This window comes from Passer montanus, unplaced genomic scaffold (assembly GCF_014805655.1).
Source record: "Passer montanus isolate IOZ18808 unplaced genomic scaffold, ASM1480565v1 scaffold176, whole genome shotgun sequence".
In the NCBI taxonomy this organism is placed as follows: domain Eukaryota; kingdom Metazoa; phylum Chordata; class Aves; order Passeriformes; family Passeridae; genus Passer; species Passer montanus.
The window spans coordinates 132936-154614 of record NW_024364937.1 but is presented as its reverse complement, the minus strand read 5'-3'; the positions used below and the strand labels follow the sequence as shown (position 1 = coordinate 154614).

Genomic DNA, 21679 nt, shown 5'->3' with positions numbered 1-21679 from the left:
TTGTCTCTGGCCAGAGTGCCTGTCCCCACGGGAGTCCCCTGTGCCTCTTCAAATGTACAGGTGGCTGCACACGTGTGGAAGACCATGTGTGAGCCCGAGTGTATGTGCATCTGAGTTTGTACAAGGGAGCACAAGTGACCACCCACATGTATGTGTGACCCCCAGCTCCACCCTGGTCACCTGTGTCTCTGTGAGCACTGCTTGGGTGCCAGGCTGGCGCATCAGTGATGGCATCTCGCCAGGTCCAACCTGACAGCCCCACGGACATGGCCTCAGCAGCTCCAGTGTCATGTTTTCTTTCCTGGCACAGGGCAGCCTAATGGGATCCCTACCCGTGGGTGAACTGCCGCTGGGGGCTCATGGGTGCAAGCCCCACAGCCTGGCTGGCACAGCGGGAGTTGGTGCCCTGTCTGATCCAGCCCATGTGTGTGAGGCCATAGGGCACCTGTTTACAACTCAGAGCTCCCAGAAGCTGAGCTGGAGGCACGCATGAGGTGGGCTGTGAAACCTCAGGCCCCACAGATGGCACCCCAGGCTGTTGGGGTGTCCTGCACCTCCCAACTGCACCCTGGAGCTCGGTGGGTGGCACCATGCCCTGCACACAACCCCCAGCAGCGGTTTGGTTCAGGAGTTTGTTTCCTTTAATAGATACACGGAGTGGCAGCCGCGGTGGGAGTGCGGGGAGCAGGCCAGCGCCGCCGAGCCCCGCGCTGAGGTAGGGGCGAGCGTCGCGCCGCGCTCGCCTGCTTTGGCACCCTGGGGCACGCGCGGCTGGAGGAGGCGCCCGCCCAGCCCCATCGAGGTAGTTCGGAGTGCCCTCTTCTCCCTGTCACCCATCTGGGGACCCTGGCACCCAGGCAGTCTTTGGTAGTGGGGGGGCTCTGCTGGACAACCCTGCCCTCCCCTCACCAACAAACCCCACCCCAACATAAACCCCCAACCCCGGCCACACCCCAATAAGCTTCACCCCCACCATTCCCACCAATATCCCCATTATTTGCCCCCCCCAGGGTGATCCCCCTGAGCTGAGGACCTGGGGGGCTGAGATGCCACCACCCTGGGGGTGTCTCAGGGCAGGGACAGCAAGCCCAGGCAGCGCAGGAGGACTGGGTAGGGGTGTCTGCAGTGGGTAGGGGGTGCAGTGTATATATCGGGGCTGCAGCGTATAGGGGCTACAATTTATAGGGGCTGCAGCATATCGTGCCTGCAGTGCCTGCACGGAGGGTGTGTATGGAGAGGCAGTGTGGGCACCAGGGGTGTGTGCAGGGGATACAGTGTATGCATTGAGGCATGTACAGGGGCAGCAGTGCGTGCATCGAGGTGGGTTAGGGGCTGCAGGATGTAGGGGATGCAGCATGCAGGTCCTGGGGGTCCCCCAGGCATCAGGGCAGCAGGAGATGTATGGGGGGGTCACCTGGGGGTGTTGCCTTGGGGAGGAATGTATGCGTGTGTGTGTGTGTGTGTGTGTGTGTCAGAGGGCACGCGTGGGGATAAGGGACAAAAGGGCCCACGTGGGTGTTCACAGCCTTGCATGGACACAGCTCAGTATTGCAGCAAGAGGCACCTTTGGGTCCCCCATCCCACCCTGGTGGCCCAGCTGGGTCCCACGGCTCAGCCCCCCCAGACTCTGGGCACCCCCAGCTGCTTTCAGGGTAGGGGTACATCTGCCTTATGGCGAGGTGCTAGTGGGAGTGTGGCTTTGAGAGGAGGCTGGGAGCAGGGGGTTTGGGGCAGACATGGGGTTTGGACGGGTCTGGGTGCTCCCTCCACCAGGTGCCAGGGTGGCTGAGGGCCGGCGGGCGAACAGGACACCTGGGGGACAAGAACAAGCAGGTTAGGGCAAGCCCAGGGTTAGATCGACTCACCTGGCTCCCAGCACCCAGGCTGGGGAGCGTGGGACCAAGACTCATGGGGGCTTCAGCCCCCTGTCATCACTTGTGGTGTCTCCCCCAACCCAGTCATCCTTGCCTGTGTGGGGCAGCTTGTGGGGTAGCCCAGGGCACATTTGGCTGGCAGCCCCCACATGAGGCTTAGCCATGACCTTTCCCACTCATTAAAATTTAAGTTCTGAAGGCAAAGCCATTGATTTTAATTGTGGGGTGTCTCAGCAGGACAGGCATGGATCTGGGGGGCATGGAATGGGGATCTGGGGGGCATGGGCTGCTTAGCCAGGCTGGTGCACATTGGCACCCCAAAGGATCCTCTGCTCCACCAAAGCACCCCAACATCTTTCCCTGCACCATGCTCTGCAATCAGCCAAGCCCCACACCCAGCCAGAGACCCTCTGGGCACACAAGCATTGGGCTGACCCCAAATCCAAGCCCTGCCTTCGGGACCCTGGAGTGTGGAATGACCTTAGGTGCAGGGTCACTTCTCAGCCAGAGTCTGTCCATCTGTCCATCTATTCACCCCCCACTTTAGCCCTTCATTGCTAGCACCTGCTTTGGGCCAATTTCCATCCTTGTCAACCCCCTCCTCCTCCTGCCCCCTCTCCCCAAGCCCTGCCACTTCATTACGATGGATTTTATAGTAAAGACATCAGATTGAAGGAAGGACTTGCTGGCCAGGCAGTGGCTATAAGTTATTGGATTTCCCGGCCGCAATTACACGGGCCAAGCGGCCCTTCTATTTACCTGTGTAGACAACTCCATTTATTTCTATTGACATGTTGATACTGCTAATGCTGTTGGTGGACAGGTTCAATGCGGTCTCCTGTCTGTCATCTGGGGAAAGGAAATACCAATATGAGTGTTAAGCGAAACAGAAACAAGAACCTGTCCGAGACAGATAAGCTGGGACGCAGTCCCTCCGGGCATCCAGACTCCTCTCCAGTGGCTGCTGCTGCTCCCACCTCGGGTGCCAGAGAAAGGGATGACCAAGGCTGAGGTGTTGCATCTCCTTACCTCGGTTGGAGATCTTGATGTTCATGGGGAACTGGGAGGCCATGGCCAGGAGGTTGTGCTGAAGCGCGTGCTGCACCAGCCGCTGCTGCTCCTCCGCTGTCAGGGCCACCTTCTTCTCTGGGGGCTCCCCTGTCTCCAGCTTCTCCCGCAGCTGCTCCAGCACCGCTGCCTGTGAGGCAGCTGCTGCTTGGGCTGCTGTGAGATGGTGGCTGGCCAGTCCCACCGGGATAGCAATGCGCCCTGGCACTGATGCTGCCAGCATTCCATCCTCTGCAATGACCAAGAGAGCTCCGTGGGTCCCTCATCACCACCCCACCTCACCATCACCAGCGGTGCCAACTCCACCCCACCAGCAATGGGACAGGGCAGGCCACCACTCCCAACATCTGGGCTTGGTCCTTCTCCAAAGCCAGAGAAAATACACTCGTTTCACTCTCTGAAAGGGACTAAAAGAACAACATTGTTCCTATTTTCCCAAAGCAAAAAGGGCAAGAGCAGACAGGGAAACATCCCTGCTGTGGAGCAGTGTCCATCTCTGGGAAGATGGGATCCTCACCCACCTTTCTTAACGCTGTGCACTTGGCTGAGCTGGCCACAGCTGTGAGTGGAGATGCTAAGAGCTGGCAGAGGCATTTTGGGGGTGCCCAGCAGGGTTGGGGTGCTGGCTGGCGAGTAGTTGAAGAGTGCTGTGCCGAAAGTCTGCCTCCGCCCCTCCCGACGGTTGCTGTCGATGGCAGCTTGGAGCTCTCCGGGAGAGCTGAGCGCCCGCTTCTCACATTCGTAGGGATACAGGTACTTCATGTATCTGCACGGAGAGAGAGCCACAGTCATGCACCTCCCAGCCAGAGCCCTTGGGAAGGAGCAGAGCCCTCCAACCACTTTTGTGGTACCCCATTTCAGACCCTGCCAAGGGCTCTGGAACATCTGAGCCAGCGGGTGTCCCAGGAGAGGTGTCCCCCACCTTCCATGCCGCCAGGCACTCACTGTGTGCGGAGGGTGAAGGCAGCACTGGTGATGGAGGTAGGTAGGTTGAGGCCCTTGGTGATCTCCCGCCAGATCTTCTTGTTGATGACTTCGACCAGGCCACCCTTGTCTGTCACCAGCTGGTACAGTGTGTACAGGTCCAGCACTTGCTTGGCCATGATGGGGATGCGGTTCACTGGTGTTCCTTCCGGAGGCACACAGGAGACAGAAGGGGCTGTGGGGGGCTGCCCACAGGGAACCTTTGTGCCTGGGATCACAGCCCCCAGCCTCCCCCCACTGCCACAATGGGAGTCACACCTCTCCATGCCCACGTGAGCACCCATGGGTGCAGGTAGCACCCCAGGGTGCCTGGGAGAGTGGCACTGTGCCAAAAAGCAGGGGAGACCCCAGCATGCTGGCAGAGGGTCACCTTTGGTGGAGCTGTCAGTGTGGCTGGGTATGCTCTCATCTGGGAGATGGAGCCACAGTGGGATGGGCAAAGCACCCCCTCCAGACACCCTTAGATAAGGTTGTCTCCCTACAATTCTCAGAGCTATCTGTACAGCACCAATCTATGAAATCTCTCAGAGCATCCTAGAATGATTCACTCTGTAATGCTCTTTCAGAGCCCCATAAAGAGAGTCTCCATCTACACTTTAAAAAGGGACCCATCCTATAACCTTTCTGAAGAGGGATGACCCCCACAACCCTTCTGGGATGACTCACCCTACCATCTCTCTATGGAGAGGTTTTCTCTTCCAGCTCCAGACTCTTTCAAAGAGTTCCTGAAAAAAACTCTTAACCCTACAGATGGCCCCAGAAGTTTGCTTAAAGGGCTGTAGTACCCTGCTTCAAGAAACCTGACTCCAAATCCTCTTCAACTGTTCTCAGCAGAGACCCTGACCCTTGGTGCCCCACCATCACCCTCCTCTATGAGGCTATGGGGCAAGGGAACATGGGTTCACCAGGGTTCTAAGAGCCCAGTATAGATCAGCATAGTCTCCACAGCTACCAAGTCTGGCTAAAAACCCTTTCCCACTTTCTCAGCACCCCCAAATAACCTCACAGCCTTGCTGTGCTCCACACCTCCTTGGGACGACGGTGTGGGCATTTGCTGGAAGCTGAGCACAGGAGGCACAAGCATCACATCCCATCCCACCCTGTCCCATCCTGTGCCATTCCACCCCATATTTATTCCTCCTGCGAGGTGGCGGGGCACAGGCAGTATTGGAAAGCCATCCATTTGGTCGAGGGAGGCTGTCACGACTGCGCTTCGCCCCTCAAACGAAGCCGTCATTCACCGCCATCCTCCAGCATCCCTAATTTATGGCCCTGATATTGGCTTGGCTTCTTCACATAAGCCTGAAAAATGAGCTCTTTTTATTCTTTTACTGAGTTCATTTAACTTTTTTTTTTTGTGTGTGTCTGTGTTGTTCACCAGGTCGAGAAGGGGGAGAAGAGTTTATCCTCCTGGGAGAAAGGCAGAGATATTGACTTGACATCTGCTGTCAGCAGCTCACCAGCTCTGCTCGGGGCTGCTGGCACAAGACCCATCACCTTCGGGGGGCCAGTTTGAAGGCCCCCCAAACAATGAGTTTTCAGTGTCTCAGCCCCCAGACAATGGCCCATGGATTTCTCTTCTCCTCTCCCATCTCTAGCCTTGGTGGCTTACAAAAGTGCCTCACCAACAATCTCAGGGCTGTGTGGGGTGCGTGGCCAATGCCTGTCCCACTGACAAAGGCACCTGTCTGCATCCCCACAGACTGATGGCCCCAGCCAGGGCGAAGGGCACAAAGGCCCAGGGAGGTGATGCAGCCATCGTGGTGCTGCAATTAGCACCTTGATTGATTAATAGCCCCGTGTTATCAGCAGGACACTCAGCTTGGGGGTGAAATGGGGTGGGGGGGAGGGTACCCCAGCAAGCAAATGCAGAAATAGCCCCCTTCTGTCCCTGATCACTGCCTTTGAGGTGCCACAGAAGCTGGGGCATGGCCATGAGCTGTCCCACTGCCTGTACCCCATGTCTGATGGTGGTGGTGGCGGCATTGCCTCCAGGAGCCACCAGGACCAGCTGTGCCCTCATGCCGTGGGGTGGCCCCCCCAACCCATTTTTCAGCCCTACAAATTTTCTACTCTGCTGACAAATGTCAGTGCTGATACTGTCCTGACACACAGCAAGAGGAATGCAGTCCCTTTCAGCAGGGCTCACTCTGGGGACATCAATCCCTCCTGGAGACCTTGGGGACACAGCCTGGATGTCACAGCCCCCTGCCCATGCACCTCTGGGTGCCCCAGCTGCACCTGCAGTGGTTCTTGGGTGCTGCTTCTTACCCAGCTCTTGATGACCCCTGGGATGCTGTCCTTGCCCCTCAACCCTTCTGTCCCCTTTCTCTTTGGTACTCCAGTCCAAAATCCCTGTGTCCTCCAAAAGGTTCGTGCACACCAACCCCTGCACACCTGTACCCATGCACCCACACCCGGAGGTGATGCAGCCATCGTGGTGCTGCAATTAGCACCTTGATTGATTAATAGCCCCGTGTTATCAGCAGGACACTCAGCTTGGGGGTGAAATGGGGTGGGGGGGAGGGTACCCCAGCAAGCAAATGCAGAAATAGCCCCCTTCTGTCCCTGATCACTGCCTTTGAGGTGCCACAGAAGCTGGGGCATGGCCATGAGCTGTCCCACTGCCTGTACCCCATGTCTGATGGTGGTGGTGGCGGCATTGCCTCCAGGAGCCACCAGGACCAGCTGTGCCCTCATGCCGTGGGGTGGCCCCCCCAACCCATTTTTCAGCCCTACAAATTTTCTACTCTGCTGACAAATGTCAGTGCTGATACTGTCCTACACACAGCAGGGGGGATGCAGTCCCTTTCAGCAGGGCTCACTCTGGGGACATCAATCCCTCCTGGAGACCTTGGGGACACAGGATGTCACAGTAGCCCTACAAATTTTCTACTCTGCTGACAAATGTCAGTGCTGATACTGTCCTGACACACAGCAAGAGGAATGCAGTCCCTTTCAGCAGGGCTCACTCTGGGGACATCAATCCCTCCTGGAGACCTTGGGGACACAGCCTGGATGTCACAGCCCCCTGCCCATGCACCTCTGGGTGCCCCAGCTGCACCTGCAGTGGTTCTTGGGTGCTGCTTCTTACCCAGCTCTTGATGACCCCTGGGATGCTGTCCTTGCCCCTCAACCCTTCTGTCCCCTTTCTCTTTGTTACTCCAGTCCAAAATCCCTGTGTCCTCCAAAAGGTTCATGCACACCAACCCCTGCACCCACACCCTGCCTGCCCTCCCCAGAGGGATGGCACCCACTTGGAGGTGCCTGTACCCATGCACCCACACCCTGCCTGCCCTCCCCAGAGGGATGGCACCCACTCGGAGGGACAGCAGGACAGAAGGGATGGAGGGCACAGGAGTGGGACATCCAGACACAGAGGGATGTGGAGCAGCACTGTCAGGGAAGCATAAGGCTCCCTCCCTCCTCCCCACACCAGCAGGCACTTACTTAATTAGCCCCGGCCCCAATAGCGAGGGAGTTAATTAGCTCTGGAGAGAGAGATAATGAAGCTGCAGAACAGCCCATGAATCTTGTAGCTGATGAATGCTGGAGGGCCGAGGCAGTGCTGATGCTCCCACTCGCTCCCCACAACTCTGCACCAGGGCCAGGGGCCACCTATGGGGCAGTGCCCAGCCCATCCACAGCCTACAGCTGTCCCCAGCGTGAGCCCTCTGGCCGTGCCAGCCACTCACCACACACCCATGACTGCAACAAGCTTGTGGTGTCCCGGCCCAGCCCAAAGGTCAATCTGTGCAGCCCCACAGCCAGGTGGGGACCCTCACCAGCCTTCCAATGGGCAGGGCATGCGGGCGACTGCCCCTCTGCCCTCCCTCACCCCATGCACAGCCAGCCCCAAAGCTCCTGCACCCCCCTCAGCCTTTCCCCGTTAATTAGCTCGGCATTAACCTCTGCCTGGGGTTTACTGGCTATCGAGCGGCTTGTTCATTAATCCACACACCAGCAAAAGGCTCTAATTAATACGGCCGGCCACACGCCCGCGCTCGGCAACTTTTAATTGTCGCAGCCCCGGCCGGGGAGGGCGAAGGTTAAAGCATTTATCGAGTCCCCGGGAGCCGGCTCGGCTCCCCATGCCGATAGCAAAGATTTCCGATGAGGATGGGTTGGCTGGTGAGCCCTTAACCCCTGGGTGCCCGGCGCTGCTCCCGCAAATTGTCGGCATCGCTGAGAGGTGCTGAAGGTGGGCATCTTCACCAGGCACTGCCAAGGGTATTCCCACCCGGCATCCCTAAGTCCTGAAAACTGCTAATGGGCATAATTAATGAGTGTTGCTAATGCTTGTCACCAAGGGGTATGTTAATGGACGTCCCCACCAGGTGTTTCCAGCGGGCATCCCTGCTGGGCATCGATAATGGGCATGGGATATCCTCAACAACAGCTGCCCCACCTTGGGGGGACGTTCAGGGGGAGCACCACAGGACCTGCCTGAGGGATTTGCAGAGACCTGGAGCAGCTCAGAGGCTGAGAACAACACACCGTGAGCTCCCCACCAGCAGCCAAGGCAGGGGTGGCAGTGGCACCCACCCCAGCCACCCACCTTTACCTCTCTTCTGCATGAAGCCAAAGAGGTCATCCAGGAACTCCTTGCGTTTCGGGTCCTCATCCAGTTCATAGAGCTGGAGGCAGGAGAGAGAGAGGGGTCAGTGCTTCCAGCACATGCAGGTGAGAACGGGGAGAGGAGCAGTGCCTGGGGCCGAACACTGCCTGTGCCAGAACCTGGAATCACCCCTGGCATCGCCCCTGGCCCCACCTGCTTGCTCTGCCAGCCACAAGAGGCTCTCTGTGCACCCCTAACAGAATCCCCTGACACATCCTCTGCCTGGGTGTGGGCTCTCCCTGTGCCTCAGGTCTGGCATGGCCTCCCTACAGACCACTGACTATTTTGAATCTTTGCTGCAGAGTCGCTGCGTCTGTGCCTCAGTTTGTCCTGCCCCTCGTCCTCTTAGATGCAAGAATCACACCCCAGAGGCATCAGCAAACCCAAAGCCCCAGACAGGACCATGGGATCAGGATCCTCTGCTCTGCTCTGGCACTGCTGAGCGCTGGTGTTCCCCAAGTCCCAGCATGGGATCAGCATCGTCACCAGCCCCTCATTCCTCACAGGGAGACAGGCCCACCTGAACAGTGGGGCATGATCCCATCCTGGGGAAGGAAAGTTGGCTCGACCATGCCACTGGGTACCACCAAGGGAGCTGCAAGTGTTGGCGCTGCCATGTGCCCAGGACTGCACAGCACAAACGTGGCTGTGAGGCTGCTTATGTGTGCTGGATGGTCTGGACACACGGACACAGCCTGGGCTGAGGGACAGCACAGGGGAGGCGAGTGCAGCCCCTGCCAGGGACACCAAGTGCCGGCTCCTGTGAGAGCTGGGCTCGCCTGATTCCAGCACAGCGCCTGAGTGACCATGACAAATTGGAGCCTGCCAGATCGATGGCCCAGCAGTAAAAGTCAGAGCACATGAAGGAAAAATTAGCACCAATCGAAGACACTATAGACACCAATTCCTCCCAGCAAGCCCGGCAAGAATTTAAAGCCATTGAAAAGAAACAAAACTCAGCAGTCCAGAATGGATTTCCAAAACGTATACAAAGAAATGCAAGCTGGAAAACAAAGTCAGGCACAAAATAGAGTCGTTTAAAAAACAATTGTGCTGGGAAAGGCCGTTAAAAAACAATAGAAAGGGAGCACACCCCCGCTCCACACAGAACATCATTCACCAGACAGATAAAGGGAGCTGTGCTTAAGGGTCGTCAGGCTGCAGGCACACGGCGCTGTGGGGATGGGGGTGGATGCCATGGGGACACATGAATTCAGAGATACGGGAATGTAGGATGGGGGTCTGCAGAGACTCAGGGGACACGGGGATGGGGTGGTGCAGGGATGCAATGGGGACACATGCATACAGGGTCATGGGAATGCAGGATGTGGAGTGTAAAGACTTTGGGGACATGGAGATGTGGGATGTAGGGATAGGGGAATGTGGGGACCTACGGGGATGTGAGAATGCTTCTACAGACCCCACGGTTCCCACCACTGAACAGACACACCTAACACAGTCCCTTGTCTCAGGTGCCAGCTGCCTGTCCCTTGTCAGGGACAGATCGGTGCTAACTGCCTGTCCCTAACTTTGTCCAGGGGTGCAGCTGCCAGGCTCTCACCCTACCCACAGCTGCTGACTGCCTGGCTCCATGCAGCTCCTTCTGCACTGCTTCCCTGCTCTCTGGATCCCACGTACCTCTCCCCTCCTTGCAGCTGGGTGCTCTTGGAGTGCCCTGACCTCTGGGTGCCAGCATTGTGTCCCTCTCCACCGCAGTGTTCCCTGCCTCGCTCTGTGCCCCCTCCCCATCGCCTGCTCTTTTCCAGGAGGTCCCCGAACCATTGATTACAGTAACTAGGTCAGGCTCTGAGCAGAGCTCCAGGAGGCTGCTTTGATTTCTGCCCCAGGAAGGCTGTGTCAGCCAAGCTTTGCCTGCATTTTCCTGCCTGTCCTTGCCTCTGAAAGGCCTCCACACCAAGTGCTTTGACATCCCTTGACACCTGGCTTATCAAGGCAGGGGCAAACACCCAGAATTGGCAACTACCACTCATCCCACTGCAAGGTGAAGCCATGGCCTTCCCAAGGGTCACCTAGTGGATGGGCTTCAGCACCCACACACCTCTGCCCTGGGTGCCACTCGTGTTTCTCCTCTCATGGATTTAGGCAGGATCCCACCTAGAGTGGGCTGCTACTGACTCCAGCCCCCAAAACAGGTGTGACCTCCAAGGGCCAGGTTCTATTTTTCCACTGTTTATTAACCTCTAACCTTTTATCTGTGGGGCACTGAGATGCAAAAACACATTACATCAAACGGGGAGCAAAGGTCAGCTTTTAAGTGGAGATGAGAGCAGAGCTGAGTAACTGGGGACAGGCCGGCATGGCCCCTGGGTACACCTGGGATGCACGGGCTGTTCCATGAGATTTGGGGATGCCCAGGCTGGAGAAGAGGTCTCTTGGGTCACACACAGTCACTGTGCAGGGACACATGCATCACCTGGGTGTGCATAACCCCACATGGGCTGCCACAATCCCACGTGGGGGTGCACAAGCCCATGTGAGCATATACAACCCCACACAGGCATGCACAATACACCTGGGCTTGCACAACCCCACAAGCATGCACATCCTTGTGTGGGTCCACACAACCCCATGGGAGTGTGCACAGCCCCTCGTGGGCATTGCACAGCTCCACATAAGCAGAGGCACAACCCTGTTCAGGGGCACAGATCCCCCTAGTGCCACAAAGAAGGTGGAATGGGCATGTACAATCCTGCACAGCCTTGCATGGTGTGCACGTAGAACATGACAGGAGCATGCAAAAGCCTGTGATGCACATGCACACACAGCCCACAGGGGCACAAATCCCTACACAGGCACACACAGCCACGTCTGGAAGTGCACAGCCTCCCAGGGGCATGCACAGCAGTCTGATGTGTGCTCAGACTTCCATGGGCACACATCAGGCTGCAGGAGCATCCACAACCCCATACATACATCATGGGCACACACTCCAAATGTGCATGCACACAGCCTCAGATGGAACATGCACACTGCTGTACGTGCACCCACAACCCAAGACTGGAACACACAACACCAGACAGGCATTCACAACCCCACGTACGCATGCACAATTCTGGGCACGCACTCACAACCCCAGAGGGGCATGTACAACCCCAGAGCAGAACACACGACTCTAGGCAGGCATGCACAACCCTGACAGGCACACATAAATCCCAGCTGGGCATGCACAGCCCCAAACGGGCCAACAGAGCCCCATACAGGCGTGCACAAACAGACATGCACAACCCCATATATGCACACACAAACCCTGTACATACAACCCCAGACGGGCACATGGAGCCCCAAACAGGAACACAGAACTCCAGAAGGGGATATACAGTCCCACACATTCATTCAAAACCCCAGACAGGCACTCCACACGGATGGGCACCCCTGACCTCCCAGGGCACATGCTGCCCCAGAGCATCCCCTGCCATGCACCGTGGAGCAGTGGTCTGAGCCTTGCTCAGGGGCAGTTGTGCAACACAACCAGCGGCTCCTGCTTGTGGTGACCTATGAGCAAGGACCCTTTTAATCGTGTTTGTATTGATATAATTAGTAACTCATTTAACGCCATCGATGTAACTATATTCCTCTATAAACGGAAGTATTAAACTGTCAAGCCCCAGGATCAATATCCCGCTGGTGTGCAGTGCAGCCCTGCTCTGCCAGCCTTGGGGACCTGTCCATGCTTGGCCACCCACTGGCTTGGCACCCCACCTCCTCCTGGCACGGCTGGCCTGGCTGCTTGTGCAGGACTAGCTCAGTGTGTCCTCATCCCACACCCCACGCTGGGTGCAGCTCTGGGACCTGCTCCCTCCTGTCATCCCATTGCCATGGCGACATCTATATTCCTTAAGGGATGGGGATAACGGGGCTTGTCGGGCAGGTTAAAGGTCAGTGGGTCGAACATGCTTTATTAACAGGACGTGAATAGGCCTTGTGCTTCCTCCTCCTCCTCCTCTCCACGATTAAGTAACATTGTTAACACCACCCATGTACCCAGGACATGATTTTCCCGGAGCCAGGAGGGCTTCTAGAGATGAAGCTTGGGTCCCCTTAGGCTACCTGACACACCAGACAGAGGAAGGATGTGATGAGCTGCTAAGCAACCCGCCAGGCACTTCAGCTTGCCCTGGTCTGGTGAGTCCCCACACAGTCCCCGCTGGGCCCTGCTGCCAAGAGAAGTGATCTCAGTGGGACCCCCACAGTCCCTGCTCAGCTGCCACCTCCTGCTGGCAGCGAGGGCTCAGATCAGCAGCCAGGATTTAATCCACTTAATATGAGCTCTATCGATCCTAGACCCTGCTCAGCTCCCCCCCACCATGCAAACCCCCCAGCCCTGAGCTGCTTAATATCCCCACATTGATTAGCCACTCTGCTAATTTTTCCATCTGGCCAGTGTTCACGCAGCACGTCCAGGTAATGCTCACCTCCCTGCACCCCCCAGCCACACACCACGGGTGGCTGACTGCTGATGCACTGTTTTGGAGTCACTGCACCTCTCCGGAGCTCGACTGCTGCCTCTGAGATCCTTCCCGAGGAGGATGGTTGGTGCACAACCAAGCACCCAGACACTGGTGTGCCCTCCCCTGTGCCCTGCCGGCATGCCTCAGTTTACCCTGCAGACAATCACAGGATCTGGCCATTCCCAGTTGAGGCACAGCCCCGAGCACAATGGGGTTCAGGGATACCAACAGTATCCACAGTTTAAGAGTCTTCCCTGCCACGGGGCACACCCAGCAAACCAAGGGTTTGCAGGTCCCTCCCCCCATCCCCACTGCCAGAGCTGGGGGGCAGTTCACTCCCCGCCAGGCACAAACCACCCCCTGACCTTGCAAGCCACCACTTGCCTCTTCCACCAGTTGTTAATAAGTTAATGGTTACGGGACGGCTTTGCCGGGACGGCCGGCTGCATTCGACGGCAGCGCTGGCTCGTGGGGGCACACTGCTCCCCTGACCCCACAGCCCTGAGGGGTGCGGGGTGCTCGCTCATCCCAACACCACCAGCCTCAGCAGCCACCCCACCAGCGTGGCCGGACACCTCTGTCTGGGCACCTCTCCCCGCGCTGCGTTTCCCCCTCAAAGCCTTTCATCATGCTTAATATTTAACGGCGCTTTATAGAGCAGGCAGGTTTAATCAGCGCTGATAATGCGGCGGATCCGGCAGGTCATTAAAACCCCCCTTCCCGCCGCAGCCGCTCCCGGGAGGGCTGCCTGCTGCAAACATTAACCCGGCCCCGCGCAAGGTTGGCTGGCAAGCAATGGCCTTGGGACAGCAGCCCCCCACCCACAGCCCGGCCCCGGCGAGACGTGGGGCGCTCACAGGCTCCCCAACCTTCTGCAGGAGGGGAAACTGAGGCAGGGAGCGCTGGCATGGCTCCCCCGCAGGCCGGAGCCAGAGGAAATGGTGCCCGTGGCTCTGTGGTGGCACCACGGGCACAGTTCGTGGTCCCTTGTCCCGTCTGGGGGCTGTGGCACGGGAGAGGCAGTCCCGGCTCCCGGCGAACGCGCGTCCCCCGCGATCAGCCCCTTGTTACTCGTTCATGGCTGAGCAGGCAGGGAGTCAATGAGCGGATTTGTTCGGGTTAACCTCCCTGACCCATCGGCGCTTGCTACGCCACTGCCTCCCCCTCCATCCTCGCTTTCCTCTCCCTGTCTGCCTCCCCCTCCATTCTGGTCCCCCCCGCCCGCCCCTGATCTGTCCATGGGTGACTGAAGCCGTGAGACACCCTTCCCCTTCAATCCCTTACCAGGTGACTGAGCCACGGCACCCTGTCCATGACCAGCAGCAGCCCAGGTGTCCCCAGGGGACACGCACATGCACCCCCATGGCTCTTGTACGGGCGAGCACACAGGGCATGCCCCAGCACACATCGGGTCTGTGCCTGCACACACCTGCTGTGGGGCTGTGTGAGTATGGGGTGCACCCCTGGGGGCTGTGTGCATGCCTGGGATGTTCACGGGCTGTTCAGTCCCCCTCCCCACCATGCACCTCTGGCCTGATCCCCTTCCTGCAACTTCTTTGATGGGACAATGCAGAAGGAAAGGTTGGTGGCCACCCCAAACCACACCGTGAAAGCAACCCCAGTCCCTGCCTCAGCTACTGGAAGAGCTGTGTGCTTGAGCAGAAAGAGCATCTGGGCCTGGCTCTCACTCATGCCTTCCCAGACACATGGGACATAAGCTCTGGATCCATGACAGACAGAGCCTCACCAAGAGAGGCATCTCCAGAGGGTGCCCTGTGCCCCAGGGGCAGGTTTCCAGAGCCCCCATGCGGAGTCTGCTCACCCCCTGCACATTCATGCATACTGCAGCTCGCTCTGCAGATGCACACACGTGTGCCTGCTCTCCTTGTGCACGCTCACCCTGGACAAACAGCCCCAGCAAGCACACTCACACAGCCCCTGTATGTGTTCCCTCTCTGCACAGACCCTGTCCACACTCAATGCATCCCTACACACTCTTCACATACACACACAATCCTTGTGCACACCCATCCATCCATCCATCCATCCATCCATCCATCCATCCATCCCCTTGAGACCAGAGTCCACCACCTGAGATCCAACCTCCCCGCTGCAGACCTGCCCAGCTGCCTGGCAGCACTGATTTACCTCCATTATTAACCCAATTAGTGGATTATTGGAGGCCCAAGCTGATGAGGGGTGCATCCTCCCCAAAGGCTCAAAAGGCATCTGATTTCAGGGAGGCAGCTGGGGAGGGAGCTGGAAGCAGCCTCAGTGAGCTCCTGATGGTGCTCCTCTCCCCTCCACAGTGAGGGTAATCTCACACATTCAACTAGTTTTTACACCTCCTCTTTGGAGCCCCATTCCCAAACCCTTTGGACCCACATCTGGAAGATAGTGTTGTGGCAGCTTCTGAGGCTCTGAGCACCCCACAGACTCCAGTGGGGCCAGGACGTGCCCTGGGGGCAGCAATGGGAGCAGGTGACTGGCACCACCAGGACTGCTCAGCACTGGGCTGGGTGAGAGGCAGCCTTGGGAGGGGATTTAGCCCTCAAACCCTGCCTCAAGCACCTGTGGGTCCATGCAATTCCAAGACTGTGACACTGACACGGGCATGCAGATGCCTAAACACACTGGGACACCCCACGTGTGCCTGTACATGCACACGGGTGTGTTCAGACTCGTGTGGGCACACACACACACTGTGCCATACACACACCCACAGCCACATGGATCCATGCACACCTGCGTGCTCACATGGACCCATAAACACATTCCAGCACTTCCATGGGTTCACACGCACTCTGCATGCTCCTGTGCATCCATACAGACACACTGGGACTCCCAAGGACTGCTACACACATTGGCACTCAGGTGAGTCCACATACGCACATGTACCCCCACACTAACATGTGTATTTATACAGATGCACACACTCAGGTTGGTCTGTGGGCACACACCCCCCCAGAACACCTCTGTCTGCCCTTCCAGCCACTCCCCAGCAGCCCCCCTGTCCTGTCCTGTCCTCCACTACTGCTGGGTTCCCCAGCTGTTGGTGCCCCAGGGACTGGCACACTGACCCTTGCTGCTGATGCCACCTCCCCGCTGCAGGTGGTCCCAGATTAGGGGCACAGCTCTGCTCACAGGTTTGCTGGAAAAAGGTCTCCAGGCAGACATGGACAGGGGTAAACACACTGTGTCCATTCCTCCCTCCCTGACTCTGCAGTGTAACCAGAGACCCTCTAATTTAGCCCTGGGAGCCCTTGCTCCTGCCCTTAGGTTGAAGATGCACTGATGGTGAGGAGAGGGCCGTGGCATGGAGATCACTACCCTCTTCTCAGAGTCCCCCTCTTCAGCCACCTCCATTCCCTGAACATTCCTGACTCTTATTTCCTCTATCCCCAGCGACAACAGCACAGGAGAAAACAATGGGGACAGAGGTATGAGGATGCACACCACTCGTTTTGGGATGATCCTCTGTGGCACAAGAAGGTCATTTTCTACAGGAACACACACACCTCCAGGCTCTGAGATGTGAGTGCACACTACAGCTGGCAAGCCCTCCTAAATGCATGTTAAGGACAGGTGGGTGGGTGCAAGAGGCAACTCCTGGCATCGGGGACAGGCAGGGCAGGAGGAACAGCCACTCCAGGGTTAGGCTGAGGATAATGGCAAACAGCTGCTGGCAAAACCAGCCACCCCCAAATTAACCACTCAGGCTACCAGACACCCTGGAGTTCCTAAAGGGCTGGCTGGGTCTGAGCCCCTGCCTCCCTGGGAAGGGAGGAAGGAGCTTCAGAGGATCCTGATCCCCCCCAGTCACACATGGCTGCGAACATGCCAGAGGGGCCCTGGTAGGGAGGGCATCCTCCTGCCAGCAAACACGCTGCTAACAGAGAGCTGGAGGCAAAGCCCAGATGTTTGAGTCCCTCCCACCCCAGGGAATGAAGAAAGCCCCGGGTTCTGGTGCTGTTCTTCTATCACTTGGAGGTAACCAGTGCACCCATCCCTGTCTGTATGCATGGTTTCCCTAGGGGGAAAGCTGAATTCATGAGCTGAGCTTGGCACCAGAAACGCCAGGCTCTCACCCGTGCCCTCCAAGTCAAACATAATGCAGCACCACAGAATTAAAACCTGGAGGCATCCCAGCCCTTAGGGTTCATGGCTAATGCATAATCACACCCCACTTGGTGCCCCCCACCTCAGGGCTGGATCTGCCTGACAGGCCTGGGTGTGGAGACCTCCCAGACCTTTGCCCAGCTCTCTACCCATGTGTCCTTATCAATGTACATAAACCGGCGCCGGGGGCTGATGCAAGAGGCAGGGGTGAGGGGGTCTCTCAGCCTCGTAACACTGCAGCAGCCCTCCCAGTCAGAGCAAAGGTCTCACCAGCCCCCCCTCCCCAAACCAGCACCTCAGGAAGCATATAAAACTACAGCATACATGTGGGCTATATCCCCCAAAAGCTTCTCCATGCAAAGCAGCATTTGCCTGTTAACCCTGTGGGTTTTGCCAAAACCACCTTGTCCTCTGCTCCCATTTTTAGCACCACTATGCTGTGTGGAAACCCTTCCCCGTCTGGACCTGCACCAACCTCCCACCCCACCCCCATCAAGGCATCCACACCACTGCAGAGAGGTGGAGAAGCCTCTCTCTGTCCACTTTCTGCCAAACAGGCTGGATTTGGTGGTCTCTGTTCACTTAGCTGTGCCCCCAGTCCAGGAGGATGAGAGCAGGGACAAACCCTGAATCCCACCCCGGATGATGGCATGATGGTTTGGGCAGTTTCAAGCAGAGAATCCTGGTGGAAAATACAGTTCTGGCTACCACAAGGGTCTCTCTCCACCTCCAGGGCCCTCACAACCACACTGCCACTGCCCCAGAGCTTTCCAGCAGACACATGCTGCCCCCCCACCTCCCCCACAGAAAAACAGCCCAACCCCTGGGAAACCTCCAAAAGCTGAAGCACAGCCACCCTCCCCAGTTAGTCCCTGCAGAGAGAGGAGAACCTGTTCCCCAGGCTGGGCGAGCCACAGCCCTGCAGCCTGGGGAGGACCCAGCAGGGGCATGTCCCTCCCAGGCAGGGGTATGTCCCCTCCTGCATGATCTCAGGGGAGGGACAGGAGTGACAGCCACCCTGCAGACCCCAAAGCAAGCTGGCACTGCAGCCTGTTCCAAACTGCAGAAGGAAATCCTGTGGTTCCCTGGGCTGGGACACACCACAAGGTGGGAGACGCAGGTGTGGGTCTCCAGATGAGGGGTCCATCACTTTTCCAATCAGGGTTGAAAAAACCCAAAGAGAAACGAGCCAGCTCTCACCCTGGGAAGCTGTGGCAGGATTTATCCTGCACCCCAACCTCTCCTGCCATCCCTCTCCCACTATTCACAACATTCCTGCCCGGCACAAGCAGCGCGGGCAGCCCCAGACAGGGGCAGGGCGGGAGGCTGAAGGACGAGAAATGCCGGGGATGCTTTCCTAGCCTCCCTGGGAGGGAGGAGCTGCTTCCCACCTCCCGGCTGACCCCGGGAACCGGACAGTCAGCCTTTTTCTGTACAGCGGGGTGTAATGTAACACTTCCCGGACGAGCTGTTTGGCCTGTGCAGTTCAGCCACCCTGGCCCTTCCCGTGCTGCTTCAAGGCAGTGTCAGGCTCTGGCAGCATCCCTGGGCACAGCCGGGGGGCATGTGCTGCCGTGCCCTGTCTGTCCCCTTGTAGGCAGGGGATGAGCCCCCCCAAATAACAACGTGCTGAGCAATTTGAAACAGAAAAGGCAGCAGCACACCCCCACAGCAGCAAAAAGTTTGGGTTCCTGCTGCTGTTGTTCCCTTGCCCTCCTGCCAGAACTGGATGAGACCGAAGTGCCTTCATCCTCCTGTCTCTGAGGAGTACCGTCCTAAAAAGCCACACAACAGCTGTTTGAGGACATCTCTGTCTGTCCTATCCCCTCACCAGCTTTTCCCTGTCACCCACGGTGGCTCTCTCCCGCACAAGGAAGCTGAGCGCACAGGGAGCACAAACCTGCCCTGGCGCTGTGCGCTCCATGCCCACACCCTTGCATGCAGAGGCACCCGCTGTGTGCAAACCAGAGCTTGCACAACACGGCTCAGGTGAGATCCACATGCATTAAATACAGGGAACCTTTTCTTCCATCCTTTACATGAGCTCCTGAAGCCCTTTCCCCGTGTCCTCAGCACAGAAGGGTCTCCCCTACGCCCACCAGGAATGAGGGGACAGGGTGTACGTGCTACTTCCTCCAGTACAAAGAAATCAGTGAGCTGACTGACCAAGTGTAATACACCCTGGCCCTTCCAGAGACACAAGAACTCAGCTCCACAGCTCGCCAGCTCTTTGGAGTGACCACACACCAGAGCCCTTGCCCTTTTTCATCTCTGCAAAACCCCTGTGGACAGGGGTCAGCCTGTTTTACCCATTATGGAAAGCATCAGGACGGAGCACAGGTCAGGGTGGGCACAGGGAGATGCCTGGACATTGGACACTCTATCATGATGCAGGGCCTGTGGACAGGCACAGGGGACACCGGGGAGGTGAGGTCATGAAGCAGGGTTGAAATGGGGTTTGGTAGCAGGGAAATGGGGGGCACATAGGATGATGATGATGCCTATAGAGTGGGAGAGGGCCTGGGGAGAGGGGAAGTGAGGAGCATTTGGGGGTACCCATTAGGGGAGGATGAGGTTTGGGGGCAATGGGTGAGTCCTGGTGGGGTTTCTTTAGGGTGGGATCAATAATGGGGATATGGGGGATGTCTACTCGGGGTAGGTCTGGGCTGGGGCATGGTGTTGCCCATTTAGGGTGGGATGCAGACAGGCTTTGGGAACAGTGTGGGGCATAAGGGCTGTCCATTCAGGGAAAGCTGAACCCGAGTTTGGGGACCATGGCGGGGACACCGGGGATGCCTGCCGGGAGCAGCCGCTGCCGGGGCAGCGATGCCTCCTTACCTGCTTGAACTGCTCCTCGTAGGTCCATTCGTGGTGCGGCGGTGGCGGTGGCTCGCGGGGCTCCCCTTCTTCCTCCTCCTCCTCTTCCTCCTCCTCGTCGTCCTCCTCCTCCCCCGCAGCGGGCGGCGGCGGGCGCGGGCCGGAGGGGCCGCCTGCTGCCGCTGCAGGCTCTCCATCACCGCCGCCAAGCGCAGCCCCCCCGCCGCCCCCGGCCCCCGCGGCGGGGCGGCCGGCTGCGGGCACAGGGCACGGCCTCAGCGCTGCCTCCGGAGCCGGAGGAGGAGGGACGGGAGGAAGCATCCCCCACCCCAGCCGCTGTTCCCCGCCGCTCCCGGGGGCCTTGCCCAAAAGTTGCCCGCAGAACCGTCGCCGTGCCGGGCGCGGCTCCGGCCGCCGGAGGGGCTTGCTCCCCCGCCGGGACCCCCGGCACGCTGCCCCGCGGGGGACCCGGTACCACAGCCCCGCGCCCCGGCTCCGACCCGAGGAGCCTCCTTCCTCCATCCCGCTGGGGACCCATGTCGTGGAGGGACTCCCGCCCCAGTCCCGCTGGGAACCGCGTCCTACCGAGGAGCCCTTTCCTCCCCGGTCCCAACGGAGTCATCCGCCCCGACGGGGAACCCTCTCCTACCGAGCCCCCCCTCCGCCCCGTCCCCGCCGGGGACCCCGTCCCGATCCCTCCGGAAGGTCTCACCGGGCTCCCCGTCCTCTCGGGACGCCCCTCCCGCTCCCACCGGGAACCCCGATCCCGCTCCCTGTCCAGCGCGGTGTCCCTGCCCCGCTCCCGCCATGCACCCCCGCGTCGCCGGAGCCCCTCCGGCCGCTCCGTCCCTCACCAGGGCGGGTTTGGCCGCCAGGCTGGGGTTTTCCACCATGCCGCCGGCTCCGAGCGCCGCCCGGGGCTCGCCCCGCCGTCCCGGGGGGCACGGCCGGCTGCTCCGCCCGGTCCCGGCCCCGGCCCGCCGCTCACATGGCGCCGCGCCCGCCGATATTTCTTTTATTCCGCAGCAGATGAGGGAAGGTGGGTGGGATTTTTCCCTCTTTTCTTTCTTTCTCTCTTTCTTCCTTTTTTTTTTTTTTTTTTTTTTTTTTTTTTTTTTTTTTTTTTTTTTTTTTTTTTTTTTGCAACAAGTGGCAGTCAGACAGCAACACCCCTCCCCGCTCCCATTTGCTAGCGCACGTCTAGGGAGTCACCCGGGGAGGGCCGGGCTTACGGCAGCCCCGGGGGATCGCCCCGCCGGCAGCCGGCCCGGGGCCGCCCTGCGCGGGGCCACCGGGGCTCCCGGACCCGGGCCGGGGGCGCAGCGGGATGGGAGACCCCCGGTCTGTGCCCATGTGTGGGTGCTGGACGAGGGGAGTGCATGGGAGAGTGTGCAGGCTGTGCACACGCAGATGTGTGAGGAGTGTGAAGGAGGGAGGGGTGTGTGAGGGTGCTGCACGCATCGCACGCCTTTTAGGGGGGCTGTCTGTGTGTGTGTGCTGGGAGAAGGTGAGTGTCTCTATGTGTGCCTGTGTGTGTGTGTGTGTGTGTGCTCATTGCCTGCGTGTTACAGAGGGATGGATGAGCCTCCCCCACACGTGTGTGTGCGGGGTGTCTGAGCACCCCTGTGCCTGGGCGCAGTGGGAGAAGTGAGTGCACTGAACGTGTGCGAGCCCCCAGACACCAACAGGAGTGTGCCCGGCGTTTAAGGGGTGTGTACGCCCTGGGGCTG

At 58.7% G+C, this 21679-nt stretch overlaps 1 protein-coding gene across 1 annotated transcript; it reads right to left on the bottom strand.

Moving 5' to 3' along the window:
- Positions 1-665: 665 nt before the first annotated feature.
- Positions 666-20129, bottom strand: ARID3C (AT-rich interaction domain 3C; the record flags this gene model as incomplete). The annotated part of the gene is made up of 7 exons (XM_039704482.1): positions 666-1812; positions 2634-2723; positions 2904-3173; positions 3464-3708; positions 3888-4071; positions 8491-8563; positions 19971-20129. Coding segments are annotated over 7 exons (1164 nt in total), but the record flags the coding sequence as incomplete, so codon positions are not given.
- Positions 20130-21679: the final 1550 nt, after the last annotated feature.